Source organism: Alosa pseudoharengus, unplaced genomic scaffold (genome assembly GCF_046254945.1).
Source record: "Alosa pseudoharengus isolate Yale_2024_CS ecotype anadromous, Long Island Sound unplaced genomic scaffold, YU_APseudo_1.1 YU_APseudo_1.1_scf_8, whole genome shotgun sequence".
Classification (NCBI taxonomy): domain Eukaryota; kingdom Metazoa; phylum Chordata; class Actinopteri; order Clupeiformes; family Clupeidae; genus Alosa; species Alosa pseudoharengus.
Genome location: NW_027468870.1, coordinates 6,580,917 through 6,599,385, shown reverse-complemented (window position 1 = coordinate 6,599,385; position 18,469 = coordinate 6,580,917). Strand labels below are relative to the sequence as shown.

General features: G+C 41.8%; 1 protein-coding gene across 1 annotated transcript; it reads right to left on the bottom strand.

Moving 5' to 3' along the window:
• Positions 1-815: 815 nt before the first annotated feature.
• On the bottom strand, positions 816-17,519 carry LOC143112581 (15-hydroxyprostaglandin dehydrogenase [NAD(+)]). Its single transcript, XM_076274872.1, has 7 exons — positions 17,247-17,519; positions 17,018-17,141; positions 7,384-7,490; positions 6,465-6,561; positions 5,004-5,080; positions 4,604-4,767; positions 816-2,752 (listed from the first exon to the last, which is right to left on the bottom strand). The coding sequence occupies exons 1-7, from the start codon at positions 17,337-17,339 to the stop codon at positions 2,611-2,613; spliced, it is 804 nt and encodes a 267-aa protein (XP_076130987.1). The 5' UTR covers positions 17,340-17,519; the 3' UTR covers positions 816-2,610.
• Positions 17,520-18,469: the final 950 nt, after the last annotated feature.

Below are 18,469 nucleotides of genomic sequence, written 5' to 3'. Positions count from 1 at the left end.
GTTATGATCGCTGTATTCTCTCTGTTCATGTTTTTGTTTACCTTTGATGAAAAGCACATCCATGATTGTGTTTGTGCGTTCTGTGCGGTCTCTGCGGTTTGAATAGCCTGCCTCGCATGGTCCACGTAGCCACTGATTCAAACTGGAGCATGTTTGTTTGTTTTTTTCTTATCGTTGGCTGCGTTGTTTAAGTCACTTTTCTCAAGTCTGGTCTGGGTTCTCATTCCCATCTACGTCAGTGCCGACACAGACCCAAAGACATCCAATCAGAGCCAGCCCGGTTCTGGTTGGCTTAGGTACAGTTTTGGGTCTACAGGTCCCGCCGTAGACCTCTGAGGTCCGATTACAGAGACAGCACACACATGCACATCACACTCTGTTCAATTTAATAATAAAACATAATGTGACAAATACAGCCTTTTGTAAATTAATCTTTTTAAGAACCAAAAACGATGAAGCTATGTAAAATGATTAACCGCTGGTGACACTGATTATCACGGTAGAAAAATAGTTAGTTTAGTCAATTCGGATTCAATTCAGATCTATACATTTGGTATTGAAAACCGACAAAGGTTTAACAGTTAATCTGGGTTAAATCCCGATCTGAATTGGGTATTCGAGATTGGGTCGTGGTGACTCATATTTGAGGAGTCCTGTAGGTTTGTCTGTATCCTGCAGCCTTGAAACACTTCTTCAGTGTGACTGAACGGTGAATGTGGTAAGTAACCTTTTAAAAAATTTTGATATCTTTGGACATGAATATATTCTATGAAATTTCAATTCTGATTTACACCTCGATAAAAATGACAGACCAATGAGAAGAATAGTCTTTAATTTGTTCATTAGAACTTCCAAATACATGGTAATGGTAAGATTACATAGTATGTTAACAAGTACACCACCTGATGGAATACTAAAACATGTCTCCTTATTAGAATAAAAATTAAATATATTTAAATATACTGAGACTACAGTTAATAAACCTGCAGTCTATGTCCTCATACATGATAACATAATGATGATTTTATAAGATCAACCAGGTTGTTATTATTACTACAACCTCGCTATCGTTTAGACATGCGAAGATGATTTCCTGCAAGTACACAAGTAATATTTTATTATTATTAACTTTGTGAAATGCATCAAATATAAAAGTATATATATATTTGTATATAAATGTGTTTTTTCAGATTTTTCTGAAACAAGCACACACTTCTTCAATTTGGTTCATTGTGAAGATAGGTAAGACTAAGGCAAAGATAGTGAAGATGAAGGTAGGTATTCCATTTTCTCAGATAGCTAAATGAACCCGTGGAAAACTTCCAGATGGTTTCTGTCCTAGCTCACCATAAGGGCCTCGCTGAAGGCCACATCCAGGCGCAACATCTGGGTAACATCAGTGGGCCACGTCCCTCCCTGGGAAACGCTAATCAAAACAAGTCCCCCAAACAGTGACTCACTTCCAACTTTGGGCTAAAAAAACAAAAAACAACAAGCCACAACTGCAAGTAATTACAGGTGGCCTGATTTTGAGAGGGGAAAAGCCCCAGTCATGACTACGATCACCATGGCAGTAGAACAGAGATACTTCATGACTATGATCACCATGGCAGTAGAACAGAGATACTTCATGAGAGCAGAGAAAACAAGGACGGCTGTCAGAGATGCTGCGAAGGTGGTGTGGGGCCCCCAGTCCATGTCACGCTCTCTGCGCAGAGCTGTTCTTTATCTGATGTCCCTTCACGAGACAAGTCAGTGGTCTAGCGCGGTATAAAACTCTGCTGCTAATCGAGACGAGCTGCCAGCCAGAAGTTTTGGTCTGAAACACTAAGGAGTTTCGGTTGAAATATTTTTAAAAAGCATATTAGTAAATCTGAAGCATGTACTGTAGCTGTGTAGAAGCTATATGTTATTTTCAATTTCTGACTTAAAAAAATATATGGTTGATATGTCTGTATGTTGTGACAATGACCAGCTGGATTATAAATCAAGCAAAGTTTATAGATGGTCTCACACTGGAAGAACACCATAGGCAAACCGAGAAAAAATTGTCCACTTAGACTCGGCTCATTAAACAATCAATCATGCCAGGGGTTTATCTTTCATAAGTGCAACAGTAACTCAATGGATTTACATCAATGCTTTTTGTTTACTTGCATGTAATCTTACTGGACATGTTTGGACCAGTTTGTTGGATTTACAGCTTCTTTGGTGTTTGGCATGTTAAAATTGAATTAAACAGTGACAACATCACCCATCCCTCCACAACATCCTCCATGTAGCGTATAATACTACCATCTATCAAACAGTAACCCCTCCCTGGCTTGTGTGTGTGTGGCTGTGTATGTGCGTGTGTGAGTGAGAGAGTTAGTGTGTGTGGCTGTGCGTGTGTGAGTGAGAAAGTTAGTGTGTGTGTGGCAGTGCGTGTGTGAGTGAGAGAGTTAGTGTGTGTGGCTGTGCATGTGCGTGTGTGAGTGAGTGTACAGCATGTGTGTGGCTGTGCGTGTGTGAGTGAGAGGGTTAGTGTGTGTGGCTGTGCATGTGCGTGTGTGAGTGAGAGAGTTGGTGTGTGTGGCTGTGCATGTGCGTGTGTGAGAGAGAGTTAGTATGTTACTGTTTGCTTTTCTCTTCTATGTCTTCTTGAGTTGGAAACTTCACATAATCAGCTCCCTCCGTTTTAACGTAGAGAGCAGCTCCATTTTTGCTTTCATCTAGAACCAGCTTCTCAAACGCCTTGGCGACATCTGACACCCTGCAAACACACATACACATGAATACACAGGCATATGCTCGCACACAGTGGCGCCGCCAGCCGTAATCCTGTACGCACTGTGCGTACACTTTATTCATGAAATCATTCAATATTACAACAATAAAAATAGCTTGTGTACTGTCTGAATTGAAACATGCTTCACACACAAATAATAGCCTATGTTTAAGGCAAAGAGAATGGACAACTCAACATTAGGATACGTGATGGTGATTGGTGTAAACTTTGTCACGACATGATAAGCAGTTCTGGCACTTAAAAACGCAACGTTCCATTCATAAATCATTCAAGCGTAGTGCGCGTCATGACAAGAAAACAGCAGCTTAATATTTTTCAGGTGTTTCACAGTAAAAGGCGCACTGTTGTTAGCAGTTATGCTGAAGGCAGTGAGATTAGGCATTGCATCCTACAGTCACTCAGTTTGGAACATCGCAGTTCAAGTTTCAATATTGATAAGATTCAGTTAATGCGTAGAGTAGCCTACGGATCATCTCAAAGTTTGGGACAACCAAACGGCAGTGTAAGCAAATCCTCATTGTTAGGTTACCAGAGGTGTCTTTTCTCTAGGCCTAGACCTATGGCAGACATCCCAACCTGCAAAAAGTCATTTCAGGGAGGTATCACGAAGCCCCCCCCCACCCCACCCCCCAAAAAAAATAAAAATAAAAAATAATAATAAAAATAAATAAATAAAATAAATAATAAATAAATAATTAAAAAAAACTTTAGCCTACTTAGATACTGAAATACAGATTAATATGTTTGTTCAATAATGTCTAGTCAGTACACCAAATAAGGAAGGTAAAACAGTTAAACTCACCTCAACATGTTTTTTGCAATAATTTAACCCGCCATGGGCAATGCTAAAGTCACTGTTACAAACAGTCCAGCATGCAAGACTAGGCCTATCATTATTTTTTACTCTTATAATTGAGACAAGGGTACACTTTGAAATGGGTCTTACATTTTCCTTTGGGGGCACTGACTCGCCTAAAAAGCCCGCCTACACTGAAAACTGATTGGTTGATTTAGCGAAACAGGCCATTCAGGATGCTCTCTGTCTTGGATGCGCTCAGGCACACACGCAACACCCCTCTCTCTCCCCCATGTGGTGTGCGTGCTACACTCAGACGTACACGCGATTTTAAGTCTCGGTCTCGCGTGCGCGTCTTGCTCTTGATCGTTCGCTCTAGATTCCGGGAGATTTTATCTCATTTGCGGGCGTCAGGGAGCTGCTATCAATATGCGGGTGACTCCCGGAACTTCCGGGAGACTTGGGATGTCTGCTATGGCAAATCGTGACATAAGCTCATTGGTTTCTTTTTTTCTTTTCTTTCTCTTGTTCGCTTGTTGGGTAGTGAAGCGATAATGCATTTAAAGCAATGTCATGTGATCCAGAGCCGATATGGCCAGAGCTGCTTGCTCTGTTAAGGTATTTGTGTTAAAATGGTGTTTTTAGCAGCCAGAATTTTTTAAAAATTCATCCCTGAACTTTTAAAAAGCTTGACACCTCTATGTGTAGGGTTAGCCACCGTTCATTTTTTTTTTCTGGGGGGGGGGGGGGGGGGGGTAGCGCCCTGGGCAATGGAATGCAACCCTAGCGGCGCCCCCACACACACACACACACACACACTCACACAGACAGACATAAGCACAATGCACACACACACATACACATACACATACACATACACATTCTTTGTAGAAATGTAGCTAAAAAACAAACACATTTGATTATTTTCATGTGACCCCTGTTCAGCTAAAAAGGTTCTCTGCACTGCAAAAGGGTGTGTGTGTGTGTGTGTGTGTGTGTGTAGCAGCAGTGAGACTTACTCAAGAGTGCCGAATTTCTCCATGATTTTCTGGTTGACATCTCTGAGGTGGTAAAAATCTCCAGCACTTTCCTCTTTGTCCAGAGAGGACAACAGCCCCGTCCGCACAAATATGGGGCAGATCATGTTTAGACGCACACCGTAACCGCCATATTCTGAGGCCATCTGAAACACGCACGCACACACGCACGCACAAACACACACAGAGACACACACGCACGCACGCACACACACACACACACACAGACACACACACACACACACACAGACACACACACACACAGCCTCAGAAAGTGCTGCCATACTCCATTAAACTGCACGCTGTGCAGCGTTCTGTAGGAACAATATTTAAAAACGTTTGTTTTTCTCAGAGTTCAGAGGGTGCAACTGCTCATGCTTACCGCCATGGCTCTGGTGAAGCCAACCACCCCATGTTTGGTAGCAGTGTAGACAGGACATGTCGGGAGAGGACCAAGACCTAAAACGCACGCACACACACTAATTTAGTTCACAGCAGGCCCAAATATCTATATCCTCTAACTGATTATTCACAAAAAATATTTGAATCTAAGAATGTCTTGAATCTCTTGAGCTGCACTTCACATTTCTTCACCCTGACCAGTTTCCCCCTCACACATCTTGCACAGCGGAAGTTTGGGAGGCTACAGTCGCTAACCACAGCGCCACTGACATAGTGACCTTACTGTAGGCCTTGCAGCAGCTCTTTGGCCCACACAGTGCGGCCAGAGGCCTATTTGCAAAGACGTAACACCCACAACAACCACTTCCTCCTGGGGGTGTATCTGCCATCCACCAAGAGACCAAGAGAATGAAGCGAGTTATCTTCACATCGCCAGTCAAGTAGACAACAGACACACACACCTCTGACTATTTATGCAAACAGATTAGTTATTAATGCATTTATGACCCTTTTGACTCGCCATGTAAAGTAAAGACAGCGGTATATAATCTACCAGCCCTTATATTAAGGAAAACACTCATTCAAAAAATATGTTTATTCTGTAAGAGAGATCTTTCAGGGCCCAATTACATACCCTAACTTATATTACAGTAGCCTGCCAATTAGAAAACCAAGACTGGATTGCCAGATTGCACAGGTGCCTGAATTTATTTCTGTTCAGTTTAACAGAAAACCAATACAAAACCTGTGCTCTAAACCCAAACTGACTGCTAAATTGGTATCTGAAAGCTTAATTTACAACCCGGGTTAGTGACACATCAAAAGAGGTAGCAGACAGGCTGGAGACTGTTGGATTCAAATATTTCTACTTCACCAATAAAACCAAAAGGTAACATGATGTGCCCTAAAATAATCTGTACCCTGATGTGCTGACATGGTACCATGATATGCCCTAGAAGAATGTGTTGATGACAAGTGTTGATGACATGTTCACAGCTTAGTCTTCCTGATCACCACGAGCAACAGGAACATTACTGAAACAGGCTTGTCACAAAGGTCATGTCCAAGCTGCCGGGAAGGGGTGGGGGTGAGACTGTTTCTCTGTGTGTGTGTGTGTGTGTGTGTGTGTGAGTGGCAACCCCAGCGGTCTACCAAGTGCTACTCCTCCACTCCACCACTGGGATGGTTCAACACATGGTACTCATTGGCAGAGTAGCTTTCTGTTTCCCAGCTGCTCAGAGTTACTGCTGGTCTCCTCCTCTAAACTGCCACTACAAACAACTACCAACAAGCATGTGCTGAAGGAATTGGAGTGTTTACTTCAAATAAAGAATGCAGGAAAAACAACCTGGTCTGAGTCATTTCTGCTCTGGGAATCATTTTGCAGAGTGTACCTGTAGTTGTATAGTGTGTGTATGTGTGTGTGTGTGTGTCCACTCACCTGCCATTGAGGCGATGTTGATAATGACTCCCCCTCTGCCCCCATTCTGTTTCTTCAGGTGTTCTACGGCCAGGTAGGTCCCTCTGATCACGCCACTCTACACAAGACAACCACTTACTGTCAGATCACAGGTGCTCTATAACTCAAACAGGTGCACCTGTATTTACAAGTGCGCTCCCTGAACTTCACCTCTGCCCTTCACATTAAGATGAAGCGACTCACAGTTCGCTCCCGGACATCCTAAAGACCCAGGTGTGGTCTAACAGGTAACCCTTATTTACTGTGTGTCATCCCACAGGTATGCACACTGAACCTCACCTGCATCAGCGGTGTTTGACTTCAGGTGTGTTTACAGGAAGTCCACTTGACAGTACAGGTTTTACTGGACACACAAGTGACCAGTCTTCTTTGCAGTTGCAGTTGCAGTTGACATGGCTGCTGTGCTTCAAATCACACAAGCAGTCCTGTGATATGTGAGGTGCCTGGACGTGCCGCACATGTGCACACATACAGAGCCCAGAATGCAACTAATGATCTCCTTAAACTTGATCGTTTAGCTCCCTCACTTCCCCCTGTTTGAACTAGCAGTGCTGTCTAACGACAATAGAGGATGTTCTTGTGCAATAGTGATGAACGGAACATTTTGCAATATCTTGTCATCTCTGTACATGTGTTGTCTAATGAATAGTGTCTACGTCATTTCGCCAATGAGTAGATCCTGTGCCTCAAAAGCAACTCACAAATGTGGAACCAGATGGGGAAGAGAAACTGCTTTGTGAATCATCATAACATATGAACAAACGGAGACGGTAAAAACAGCTTTGTGAATCATCATAACATATGAACTATTGGAGACGGTATAAACCCAGTGTCTGTCTCATACTTAGTCATCCCCTCACCCGAAACCCTTTAGTCGTACCAGATTGATGGCCACAGTTTTCTCCCAGTCCGTCTCGTTTATGATTCCCGCGTTGTTGCAAACGATGTCAATGCCACCAAACGCCTGCACGGATTTTTGGAAAGCATCTGTAAGGAACATTCATCTTTTTATTTCCAGATTGGGAAAAAACACACATCACATAACAGCATCTTTAGCATGAGGAACTGAGGGTACTTAATATATCAGCCAATAAAAAATGTAGACTACTGTAAATTAATAATATTAACAGGATCATTCATCCTCATCAGATACTTGTCCAGACTGAGGTTTCATCAGAAGCTACCAAATCATTCATGATGACCTTCATATGTCAATCAACGATGATGGCGTCCTTTACTCAAAATAACAAATTTGTCAGAAAGGCAGGTGGAGATATCGGCACTGACATTCAAGAAACTGTATTTCAAGATACTTGATGTCTACTTGTCCTCTCCCCAATTACAAACCTTTTTACATGTCCACTCTTAGGTGGTTCCCCATACACTAATCTCTTATAAGGGCAGGGCTGAGCTGAACTGAAATATTGCCTCTGACGTGTTACAAAAGTTGACAAATTGTTTTACATTTGTACTATTTTTTCAGTCAATAAATGTCTGGTGGTAGGCCTACTATGGTTAAAGGTGCAGTCAGGGATTCTACGCGATTTCAACCCCATAACATTTTTTTTCACATTCAGCAATCATGGTTATGGTTATGGGATTTGGCAGACACTTTTGTCCAAAGCAACATTGTCCAATCATCTCCTCATGACCGCTAACTGTCCATTCAACTTCAAGTAGTTCAAGTAATTTATTATCATGTACTCATAAAAGGAATTATGAGTAAATGAAATTATTTTGCTCAAGAGCCAGCTCAACTTTAAAGAATACATTAAACGTAGTAATTAAAAAGGTATATTGTGTGTGTGTGTGGCAGGGATATGGTATATTGTGCATGTTTGCATTCCGTGAAAACAAAAAAGAAACAGTCTTTGTAGGCAGCCCATGGCTCCGAAAACTGAAAACAGAGAGTAACAACACAAAGTGGGGCCAACTTGTCCCCCAAACTAAAACTAAATCCTGCATGGAGTTTCTCTGGGAGTACTGAAGGTGAGCTAGTGTGTTTAGTTTGGCCCTTGGTTTAACTTCTTTTTTTTTGTTGCACAAAAGCGTTTGCTAACAAATTTAAATATAAACATAAACACAACCAAACATGACTTCCTGTGATGTAATCATTGACTGCACCTTTAACTACAGACTCTGTATGAATGGACACAGGTGTATGGACACAGGTGAATGTCTATATTAGGCTACTGCAGTGTTTCTCAAACTGTTTCTGTCACTCCCCACTTTGGAGGTGGGGAATTGTTAAGCCCCACCTGACCCCATCAACCCGGCAAAATGGTAACATTGAAATATTATTTTCGCATTTTGGTTCCACGTTACATTTCCTGATTTGGTCCGCAGGATCTGATGATGTTTCATATGTTGGTCTGTTTATGCTTGTGTGTGTCTATTTTGTTTTGAATCTATTATCTTCCTGCAGTAAAAATCTTGGTGTATTACAGTTTTTTCTGAATGCTTAAACACAACCGTGATTCTTATAGCACAATTTCTAAAACTATTAATTCTTATAGCAAAACCACTCACCGAGTTCGCAAAACTAAAAGCACAAACACTGCTTTGCACTCAATTTGCAATTTTGTAACACTTTGCACAACTGGAGGCACAATCCACTGCACAGCACTCTTTTTGCGGAACTGTAAACACAACTCACTGCTTTACACTCAATTTCCAAATGATCAACACACAAATCTATACACATTATTTACACTATTTACACTGGCACACTTTCTCATGTGAAAACTGTTTTAGATAATTAGTTCACTTTGCAATCAGCCTAAGCACTATAGGCCTAAATAAGCCACAGGTAATGTACAATGGGTACAATGGAGGGAGCAGGAAGAGTGAGAAGAGTAAGAATTAGAGGAGGCTGAAGAATAGGACGTGGAGGTGAAGAAGTAAGAGGAAGAAGAGGATGCAGAGGTGAAGAAGCGAGAGGGAGAGGATGACAATGACAAGGAGGTGAAGTTAGAGGAAGAGGGCAAGGAGGAGCAAGAGGAGGATGAGGAGGGGGAAGAGGAAGGGTAAGAAGAGAAAGACATAGCCCTTTTACAGGCAAAAAGATTAGTCTACATGTGGGGTTATTGTCATGTCAGGCCTGGATACGGCATTCCAGAATATATTTTCCCTGGTGCTTTGGACTAGGACATTGATGTAGACAAAATTCTGAGAGAGACGACACGATGTAGACTGATTTTTTTTTGTTTCAGTAAAATTGCTATTTTGTGTTTTGACTTGGAATAACACACTTGAGTTTGTTTTGATGTGTGTAAATAAACACCAATACTTGAAGTTTGGATCCCTGTATGTTTACAGAACTATGACAAACATATGACCTCAAACTGACATAGTCTACCTTGTGCACAGAGAAAGCAAAAGCCAGATGTGTTTTTTATTCATACCATCAGTGTGTAGTTGGCACATTGTGTGCTTATTATTGTGATGGCTTGTGTTTACTGTTTGATACGAAAACACAATTTTTACGAAGGTGTGAAGAGTTAAGCAAGGTGTGTTGGCTTTTGCAAGAGAACTAGAATGTTTTGCTGATTGGGTGAAAGGTTTTCCTATTTGTGTGTAGAGTTTTGCAAAAAAAGCCATAGTTACAAAAAAGGGGGTTAAGCAATCAGAAAAAACTGTAATTGACAGTGATCTAAATTTCAACAGTCACACATGAAAGCAATAACTAAATCAGCTTTTTACCACATCAAAAATATTGCCAAACTTAGAGGGTTGATGTCAAAACATGATTTAGAAAAACTCATTCATGCATTTATCTCCAGCAGGGTTGATTACTGCAATGGACTGTTCACATGCCTTCCTAAAAAGACTACTAAACAGCTTCAGGTGATACTGTGAGGGGAAATTGACAAAGAGGGACCTTAACCTTTGATTTGATACTTGTGTTTCAAATCAAAGCCATCATCATACAGCCAACAGCAACGACAACTATCTCCTGATTCCACAACGCACACATGTGCGACTGACAACCGAAGATCAACAGTCCAATGGCAAATGACCATCTGATTGTATGACTCAAGGGGTTAGTTCTCCGACGTTGAGGAGGATGACCCTACTTCATCGATGAGTCCCCTCAACCCTTTTGTAAGAGGGGGAGAGGGGAGGCGTCTGAGAGCACACCCAAGGCCCCATGTAGCCACAATGCCTATGGTTCAGGTGGCGCGGCCAGATGAGAGTTGGCTTGTGTTATCGGCCATGGACTGAGAAAGACATCAAGGATGCTATGGCTCACCTCTCCCACCAAAAGGACCTTGAAGTACATTCTCAACTGAGCTCTTGGCCTTTTGCCAGGAGTGTAGCCCAACTTTGCAAGAACAGCGGCGCTCGGGGAGCAGTGAGGGGTTAGGTGCCTTGCTCAAAGGCACTTCAGCCGTGCCTACTGGGAGAATGCAGGCCTTGAAGAGGGGAGTAGGAGAGTGGGTGAATCTGTCTGGAAGATTTTCTTGTCAGGACATCAAACGAGGACATGTTTACTGGACAAATGAATACTGCCTACAGGGCTGCGATCCTTAATTGCCCGGACAACCAAACATCTAATATCAAGGACCAAATGCTGAGAGAGCGGGTGGGGAGCAGTCGGGGGAGAGGAGTCCAGCCGGAACCACTGACATGGGACTAGGTAAGGACACAGAATGCACGCACACTGGCAATGAAGAACAGCTTACATTGCAGGCACATGAACACATTTGCAATGAAGAACAGCTTACACCGCAGGGACATAAACAGACAGCATTGTCACAACGCATACACGCTGACACAGAAAAATTACTGCACCATGACCACTTAGCATCACCGCAACACACAAATATCACTCATGGAGAGATAGGCACATATGTTAAATATAACTACGATGCCTTTAAGAAAATGCCATTGCTTAATCTAGTGGTGAATGGGGTACTGATTTCATTAGGAGGAAAGTAAAAAAGCATGTTGAAATTGTCTGTCATCGTAAACACAACATAAATCTTTTGTAAACCACTCTGTCACAGGGGCCCCTGATGCACCTATCGAAATCACATGATTAGAGCTCACATTGGGAAATTGTCTGTCATCGTAAACACAACATAAATCGTTTGTAAACCACTCTGTCACAGGGGCCCCTGATGCGCCTATCGAAATCACATGATGGCTCACCTCTCCCACCAAAAGGACTCTGAAAGTACATTCTCAACTGAGCTCTTGCCCTTTTGCCTGGAGTGTAGCCCAACTTTGCAAGAACTGAGGAGAATGATTGAAGATGGGGGTGGGGGAGTGGGTGAATCTGTCTGGAAGATTTTCTTGCCAGGACATCAAACAAGGACATGTTTACTGGACAAATGAATACTGCCTACAGGGCTGCGATCCTTAATTGCCCGGACAACCAAACATCTAATATCAGGAATACCTGATTACTTCCAAAGGTTTTGACCAGTAAGGTTTCATATCTGTCAACATGCAAGACTACTGTAGAAAGTGTGTCCTTGCATTCTAAGCATGTTTTCAAAAACAAAACAAAAAATGCTCATTAAGCAATCTCAGCGTGAGATATTGCTTAATGAGAGTGATGAGTTGCCATGGACCCTGTATGTCTCAAGAAATCTTGAACTGAACATTAAGGTTTCATTCCAGTCAACATGCAAAATTCTACTGTAGATAGTCGTTGCACTCTAAGCATGCTAGTACTGGGAAATGCAAAATCACTTAGGCTAATATGCCACCTCCCATAGATTTAGAGCTGATGACAAAGTGGCTGCGTTACTGGAAGCAATATTACTCCCCAGCAATTGCTGTGTGTAAATGTCAGGCCCACACTAATGGCACTGATCCCTTGTCTTTGGGTAATGCGAGGGCGGATGCTGCTGCCAAGGCCACAGCTGCCCTGACCCTCAATGTGACTGCAACTTGTCCTGTTTTAACCTCTTCTCTCCCACAAGACTTGCTTGCTTTGCAAACGTTTGCCTCTCAAGGTGAACGAGACGCCTGGCGCCGTAATGGCTGTATCCTTTCAAATGGGGGTTGGCAGAGTGCTGATGGAAAGCCCTGCCTACCACGTCACTTCTTTCCACATTTTGCTAAATTAGCGCATGGGATGGACCATGCGTCAAAAGGAGGGATGTTTGAGATAATAGATAAAAAAATTGGTTTACAAAAGATTTTACTGCATATGCCCAAGAATACTGTCAAAAATGTCTGATTTGCATGACGCATAATGTAGGGACAGGATGACCTCAACCACTGGCAGCCCACCAACCACCTGAAAAACCTTTTGATCATGTAATAATGGATTTTATTGAATTAACGCAGTGAAGAAAAAACTAAATATTGCTTGATAATGGTAGACCATTTGAATGGTCAACTTGTTTGAAATAACCAGTCAATATGGAGTATGGACAGATAGGGAAAGATAGCATTTCCACTGGATATTGTCATGATCACATGCTCAAGTATTCTGCAAGCATGTCTTCTGTTTTTATCTCAGATATCTAGGCAAGTCAAGGTTCCCAACACCATCACAAGGACCATTACACAATTACAAACCTTGGGACTATGTGCTAATCAAAAGACTTTAGAAGAAAACACTGGAAGTCAAGAAGGTGGAACGGGCCATACTTGGTGCTTCTTACCACTCCAACAGCTGTCAAGGTAGCAGAAAGAGCCACGTGGGTGCATGCCACGCAGTGCAGACGTGCACCAACACCGGACATTTTGGGCTTAGAGGGATCAAAATCCACCACAGGTTGAAAGCTCTCTGAGTCGGGGGAGGAGTGATCGGGTGTGCCACACTCCAAGCTCGCAACAGTCAAGAAAGAGCTGATATCTGGGTGGTGAGGCCCTTGAAGACATTATGAAGAGGATACAGCTGTTTGATTTGGAAAGAAGGGTTGTGCGAGAAGAGAAAAGTGTGAAACTGTGGGAACTAGGACTATTGTTACTCATCTGTTTTGTAACGGCATTAGCTCCTCTGAGCAGAGGAGTGAATTGCACCTGTTTGAGAGGTCAAGAAGGTCTAGAGGACGTGACAAGACTGGCACACAATCTACAAGAGCGGCAGAAGGCGGATGGGAGGATTGGCTTCCTAGTTTGTTCCCAGGACTCAAAGGCTGGGTTGTTAGATTTTTAGCCCCTGTGATGATAGTGTTTATTCTGTTAGCGTTTGTGGTTTGTTGTCATACCTTGTGTTAGGGCTTTAATTATGCGCCTGGTTGAACGCACTGTGGGACTGCAAATGGTTCAGTATACTGCTTTAGCAATGTATGAAAAGGAAGATGAAGAATGGCTACCACCCTTTAATGATGTGAAGACTCAAGCCTAAAGCTTATGTAACGGATTGTGTCTGATGTGATGGTTATTACAAATAATAAAAAGGGGGGCATGTGAGGGGAAAATGACAAAGAGGGACCTCAACCTTTGATTTGATACTTGTGTTTCTGTATGATTTCACACTTTTGAATGGACTCTTCTGTGTTTAGCCTAGCTCGTGATGTTCCGTATAATTGATACTTCTAATGCAGTGTGAATTCACTCGTTTTGTGTGCCACTGATCTAGTTCTTAACGTTCTTATTAGTTCCTATTATTTGATACTTCTGTTTCAATAACTAGTGGTCCGATGGCAAATCATGTGTTGTATGACGTTAGAAATGTTCTTAATATCCTTGATTCTTAAATAACCCATTGTATTGACTAAGTCATGTGTATGTGCAGAGAAGGTGTAATGATACAATGATACAATGAGATTATGATACTGTGTGAGGTATAAATGTGTGTGTGAGAAAACAACCGATTGTCTGTTGGGTGCACAGACTTTGTCTCTGTATCCTGATAGCCTGATGCTTATGAGACCTCTCTGCGCAGAGATTTAATAAACTACTAACGAGAAAGACAAACAGTTTTTACAGACCTTTAAGCTAAAAATTCTTCCACAATACAAAATGCAGCAGCTGGGATTCTAACAAAAACTAAAAGAACTGACCACATTACTCCAATTGTTAAGTCCCTGCACTGGCTTCCTAGCCTGACGAGCCAGACCCACATCAAGATGTAGGGTCTGGGGACTCACCATTCGCAGTGCTCAGTCCTAGGGGCGGGATAATCGGTTGTCTTTCAAATTCCCTCTGCACGCAATAGGATAGCGCTACAACTCATGAGTGCGTTTTCCCACCAGTGGACCTAGTTGTCTAGTTCAACTTTTGCCAACTTAAAAAAAGCTTAACTGGTGTCACCCTGTTCGCCAACAGCAACATCCATTTTCTTTGTTTTCAAGTAGCAGGGAATTCACACCGAACCGTTGCAACTCTGCCGTCAATCATTATGTTAAGCCCGCCTACCGACTCTATACACGATGTGATTGGCCTTATCAAAGTTTTATTTTTCCAGCTCACAAGCCAACGGAGAGTGGCTAGACTACCCTGGCAGCAAATTACATTTCAGTCAGGACCACTTTAGTCAAAATAGTTTATTGATATGTAATAAGTTACATTTGGCGGTATGGCTCCGTTCTAGGACCTCCCTACCCTTCCGTGTGCCAACACAGAAAGCCTAATGCAGGGAGAGCAGCAAGGTAGATCCCCCCCCATAAGGAATACAGAACAGAGCAAGCATCAATGACAACAACATTGAATAAGACAATAACCAATCAGGTGGAGTTGGGGGTGGAGGTGGGTAGCAGAGTGGCTTGCAAAGGGAACGGCAATCCCAGCCATGTTAGAGCAGTTTAAAAGTAGGGCCTAATCGCCTCTCAGCCAATGACGAGCTAAGGGTACTCTCAGCTGACAGGCCAGCTGATCAACCAGCTGATCGGCCAGCTGAGCTGTCAGCTGACAGCTTGGCTTGACTCCGTGGCCTGCCAGAACTAACGCTGTGCTCAATTACATTTACATTTGCTGCCGCTAGGGTGCGTCTAGATTTCTAGGCTACTGGCTTCCAGTAAGTCACAGAATTGACTTTAAAGCACTACTGCTTGTTTATAAATCAGTAAATGGAGCAGGACCTAAATACCTATAAGACATGCTTCAGCAGTACACACCTTCTCGTCCTCTCAGGTCCCAGGTGAAAAACCTGTTAGTAAAACCTGCTGTTAGAACTAAACATGGTGAAGCTGCTTTTAGCTGCTATGCGGCTCAGCTCTGGAACCAACTTTCGGATGACATCAAAAAGGCCCCAACTGTAGCCAGATTTAAATCTAGACTTAAGACCAAACTGTTCTCAGATGCTTTCTGCTAACTGCGCTAAGTTACAAATTCTGAATCTGCCTTGAAAATTATTCCACCTAGTCTTTCATTACTTTTATTACTTTTTTACTATTAATTGTTTTGCTTATTAATTGTTCTTTATTTTTAAATAATTTTACCTTGTGCATTTTATGTTTTCTTTTTATTATGATCTTTATTATTATTCTTTACTTTTTAAACTATTATTTGACTATTGGCCTTATGCTTTTATCAGCTATTCCTGTTTGCTTTTGTTTATCTAAAGCAAATTGAATGACCTCTGTGTATGAAATGCGATATATACGTAAATGAAGTTGACTTGACTTCCTTATCAAAAAAACAAACAATTTCCTCCTGTTCTTCGCGCCCCACCTGTCATGTCTCTATTCGCCACTAGTGGGGCCCGCCCCTCACTTTGAGAATCACTGGGCTACTGCATGGTTAAACAACCAAAAAACATCAGATCAAGCAAGTGGTGTCTTTAGGGATAAAGTTGTTCTTATGGTTATGGTTATGGTTATGGTTATGGGATTTGGCAGACACCTTTGTCCAAAGCGACACACAAATACAAAAACAACATAATATTTTTTAAAATTAGTCCTTCCCTTGTCATGAAAGATACAGTAGGCTATATTGTACATCACTTTTGACAAAAAAATAAATACATAAATTACATAAACAAACATCATTCCATTTTCCATGTAATTAATAGGCTACTGGTAATAGCTACTTTCAAATTTCTATATTTAAAAACCATTCCAGATATTTGAATATCCAAATTACATTTTGAATAGCGTATAAGATTATCACTGATATCAAATTTGACTTTTAAACACTTCCTGTCACCAGATACACACACCGTTCTTGGTCAAGTAAAATGCCATTTCATTCAAGTTGCAGACTTATAGCCTATTATTAGTCATAGCCTTCGCACCCCATCATTAAACTTCTGAACAACTGAGCAAGATCCAGCTTTTGTATTCCTCTACAAAAGAGTGTAAATGACTGATGATGAAGGTAGGCTACAAGGAAGTTGTCCTCAATGTTAGATCCACCCATGGAGTAAAGTTGGAAACCAGTTTGTAGACTAAAATTCAAATAGCCTAGAGATCTTGAAATACAATTTATTTTCGTAGCAAAGCCATCTCATGCCTTCTATTCTAACAAGCAATATCATTTTGACCAGGACAACTATATGTAGACTAATCAGTCTTCGATTAAATGTTAATATGCCTTGCTAAATGACTTGCTACGTTGACTTCAAAGCGACAGGGCTTAAGAGTTTCATAGGCTAAAGAGCAGTTTACCTGTGAACTGTTTTTCAGAGGTCACATCGCAAACACAGAACAAAGTTCGGTCTGGTCCGAATTCTTCGTCAAAGGCAGCCTTAGTGGCGTTACCCGAGTCTTCAACCACATCAAAAAGGGACACCTGTGAAAATAATATTCTACATTTACGGATTCATTCAAATAAACTTAATTTGCAGCCTATTCCTGAGAATGTAGATTTCTCATCTTATCCATTTGTAAAACCAACCTTAGCTCCGTGTTTCAGAAGAACTTCAGCAAAGCCTTTTCCCAGACCTTGCGCACCACCGGTAACAACTGCTACTTTCCCGTTCAGTGCCATCGCAGAGTGGTAACGGAGCTTTGCTTTGGTGCCTGAGGCCAGTACTCTACCCTTTTCTCCGTCACTCAAGTTTGACTCAAGCCGCCGAATGTTTTGTTTTGCAGACACACTGATACTGACAGTATGACAGACACATTAGTGGCTGGCTATAACGTCATGATAGGCGTTCATTACGTCCAGTTCATCCTGTAGCCTAGAATATTGCACATGCGTGTTAGCAGCATAACTGTGTCGGTGACGAGTGGGGGAAAACGCCCCCCCTCCTATATTTCACAAACTAATCACTAAATGAAGTAAAATGTTGTTGTTATAATTTCTATGCACTATGTTGACAATGGCGATGTACAAGTACCCACCATAAAATGGATGCATGCTCTACTTCAAGAAAACAAAAGAAAAATGGATTTTTAGGCAAGTGTTCTAATTTTCAGCAGTCACTAAAACAAAGTTGGCTATTGCCAATATATTGATGAAATATAGTAGCTTGCAATCAATTTATTGATTATATTTTATTGCTCCACAATAGATTTTGTTTACTTTAGTTGTTGTACTTTTGGTTTTTCTATTAATGCATGAGGTGCATTGCTTTGACAGGGTGGGGGCATTTTACCCCACCCTTGGGGGGCGTTTTACCCCAAAACGCCCCTTTTGCACAATTTTTTTTGTTATTAAAATACTAATTAACTGTTAACTCGGGACAACCCCCCCCCCCCCCCTTTTTTTTTTTAACAGTTCGGGGATGAGGGAGATTTTTTTTACATTCTGGCTGCTAAACACCATTGTAACGCAAATACCTTAACAGAGCAAGCAGCTCTGACTATCGGCTCTGGTTCACACATGACATTGCTTTAAATGCATTCCCATCTCTCGTAACCTAACAATAAGGATTTACACTGCTGTTTGGTTGTCCCAAACTTTGAGATGATCCATATACTCTACGCATTAACTGAATCTTATCAATATTGAAACCCGAACTGCGATGTTTCAAACTGAGTGACTGTAGGATGCAATGCCTAATCTCACTGCCTTCAGCATAACTGCTAACAACAGTGCGCCTGTGAAACACCTGAAAAAATATTAAACTTCTGTTTTCTTGTCATGACGCGCACTATGCTTGAATGATTTATGAA

What these genes read in the sequence shown, in the direction of transcription:
- LOC143112581 (XM_076274872.1), bottom strand. Translation starts at nt 17,339, where the DNA reads ATGGCACTGAACGGGAAAGTAGCAGTTGTTACCGGTGGTGCGCAAGGT. An exon ending in GCTTCACCAGAGCCATGGCG is followed by an intron (nt 4,768 to 5,003) that starts GTAAGCATGAGC and finishes TGCGTGTTTCAG; the next exon opens with ATGGCCTCAGAATATGGCGG. An exon ending in GAGAAATTCGGCACTCTTGA is followed by an intron (nt 2,753 to 4,603) that starts GTAAGTCTCACT and finishes GTGTGTTTGCAG; the next exon opens with GGTGTCAGATGTCGCCAAGG.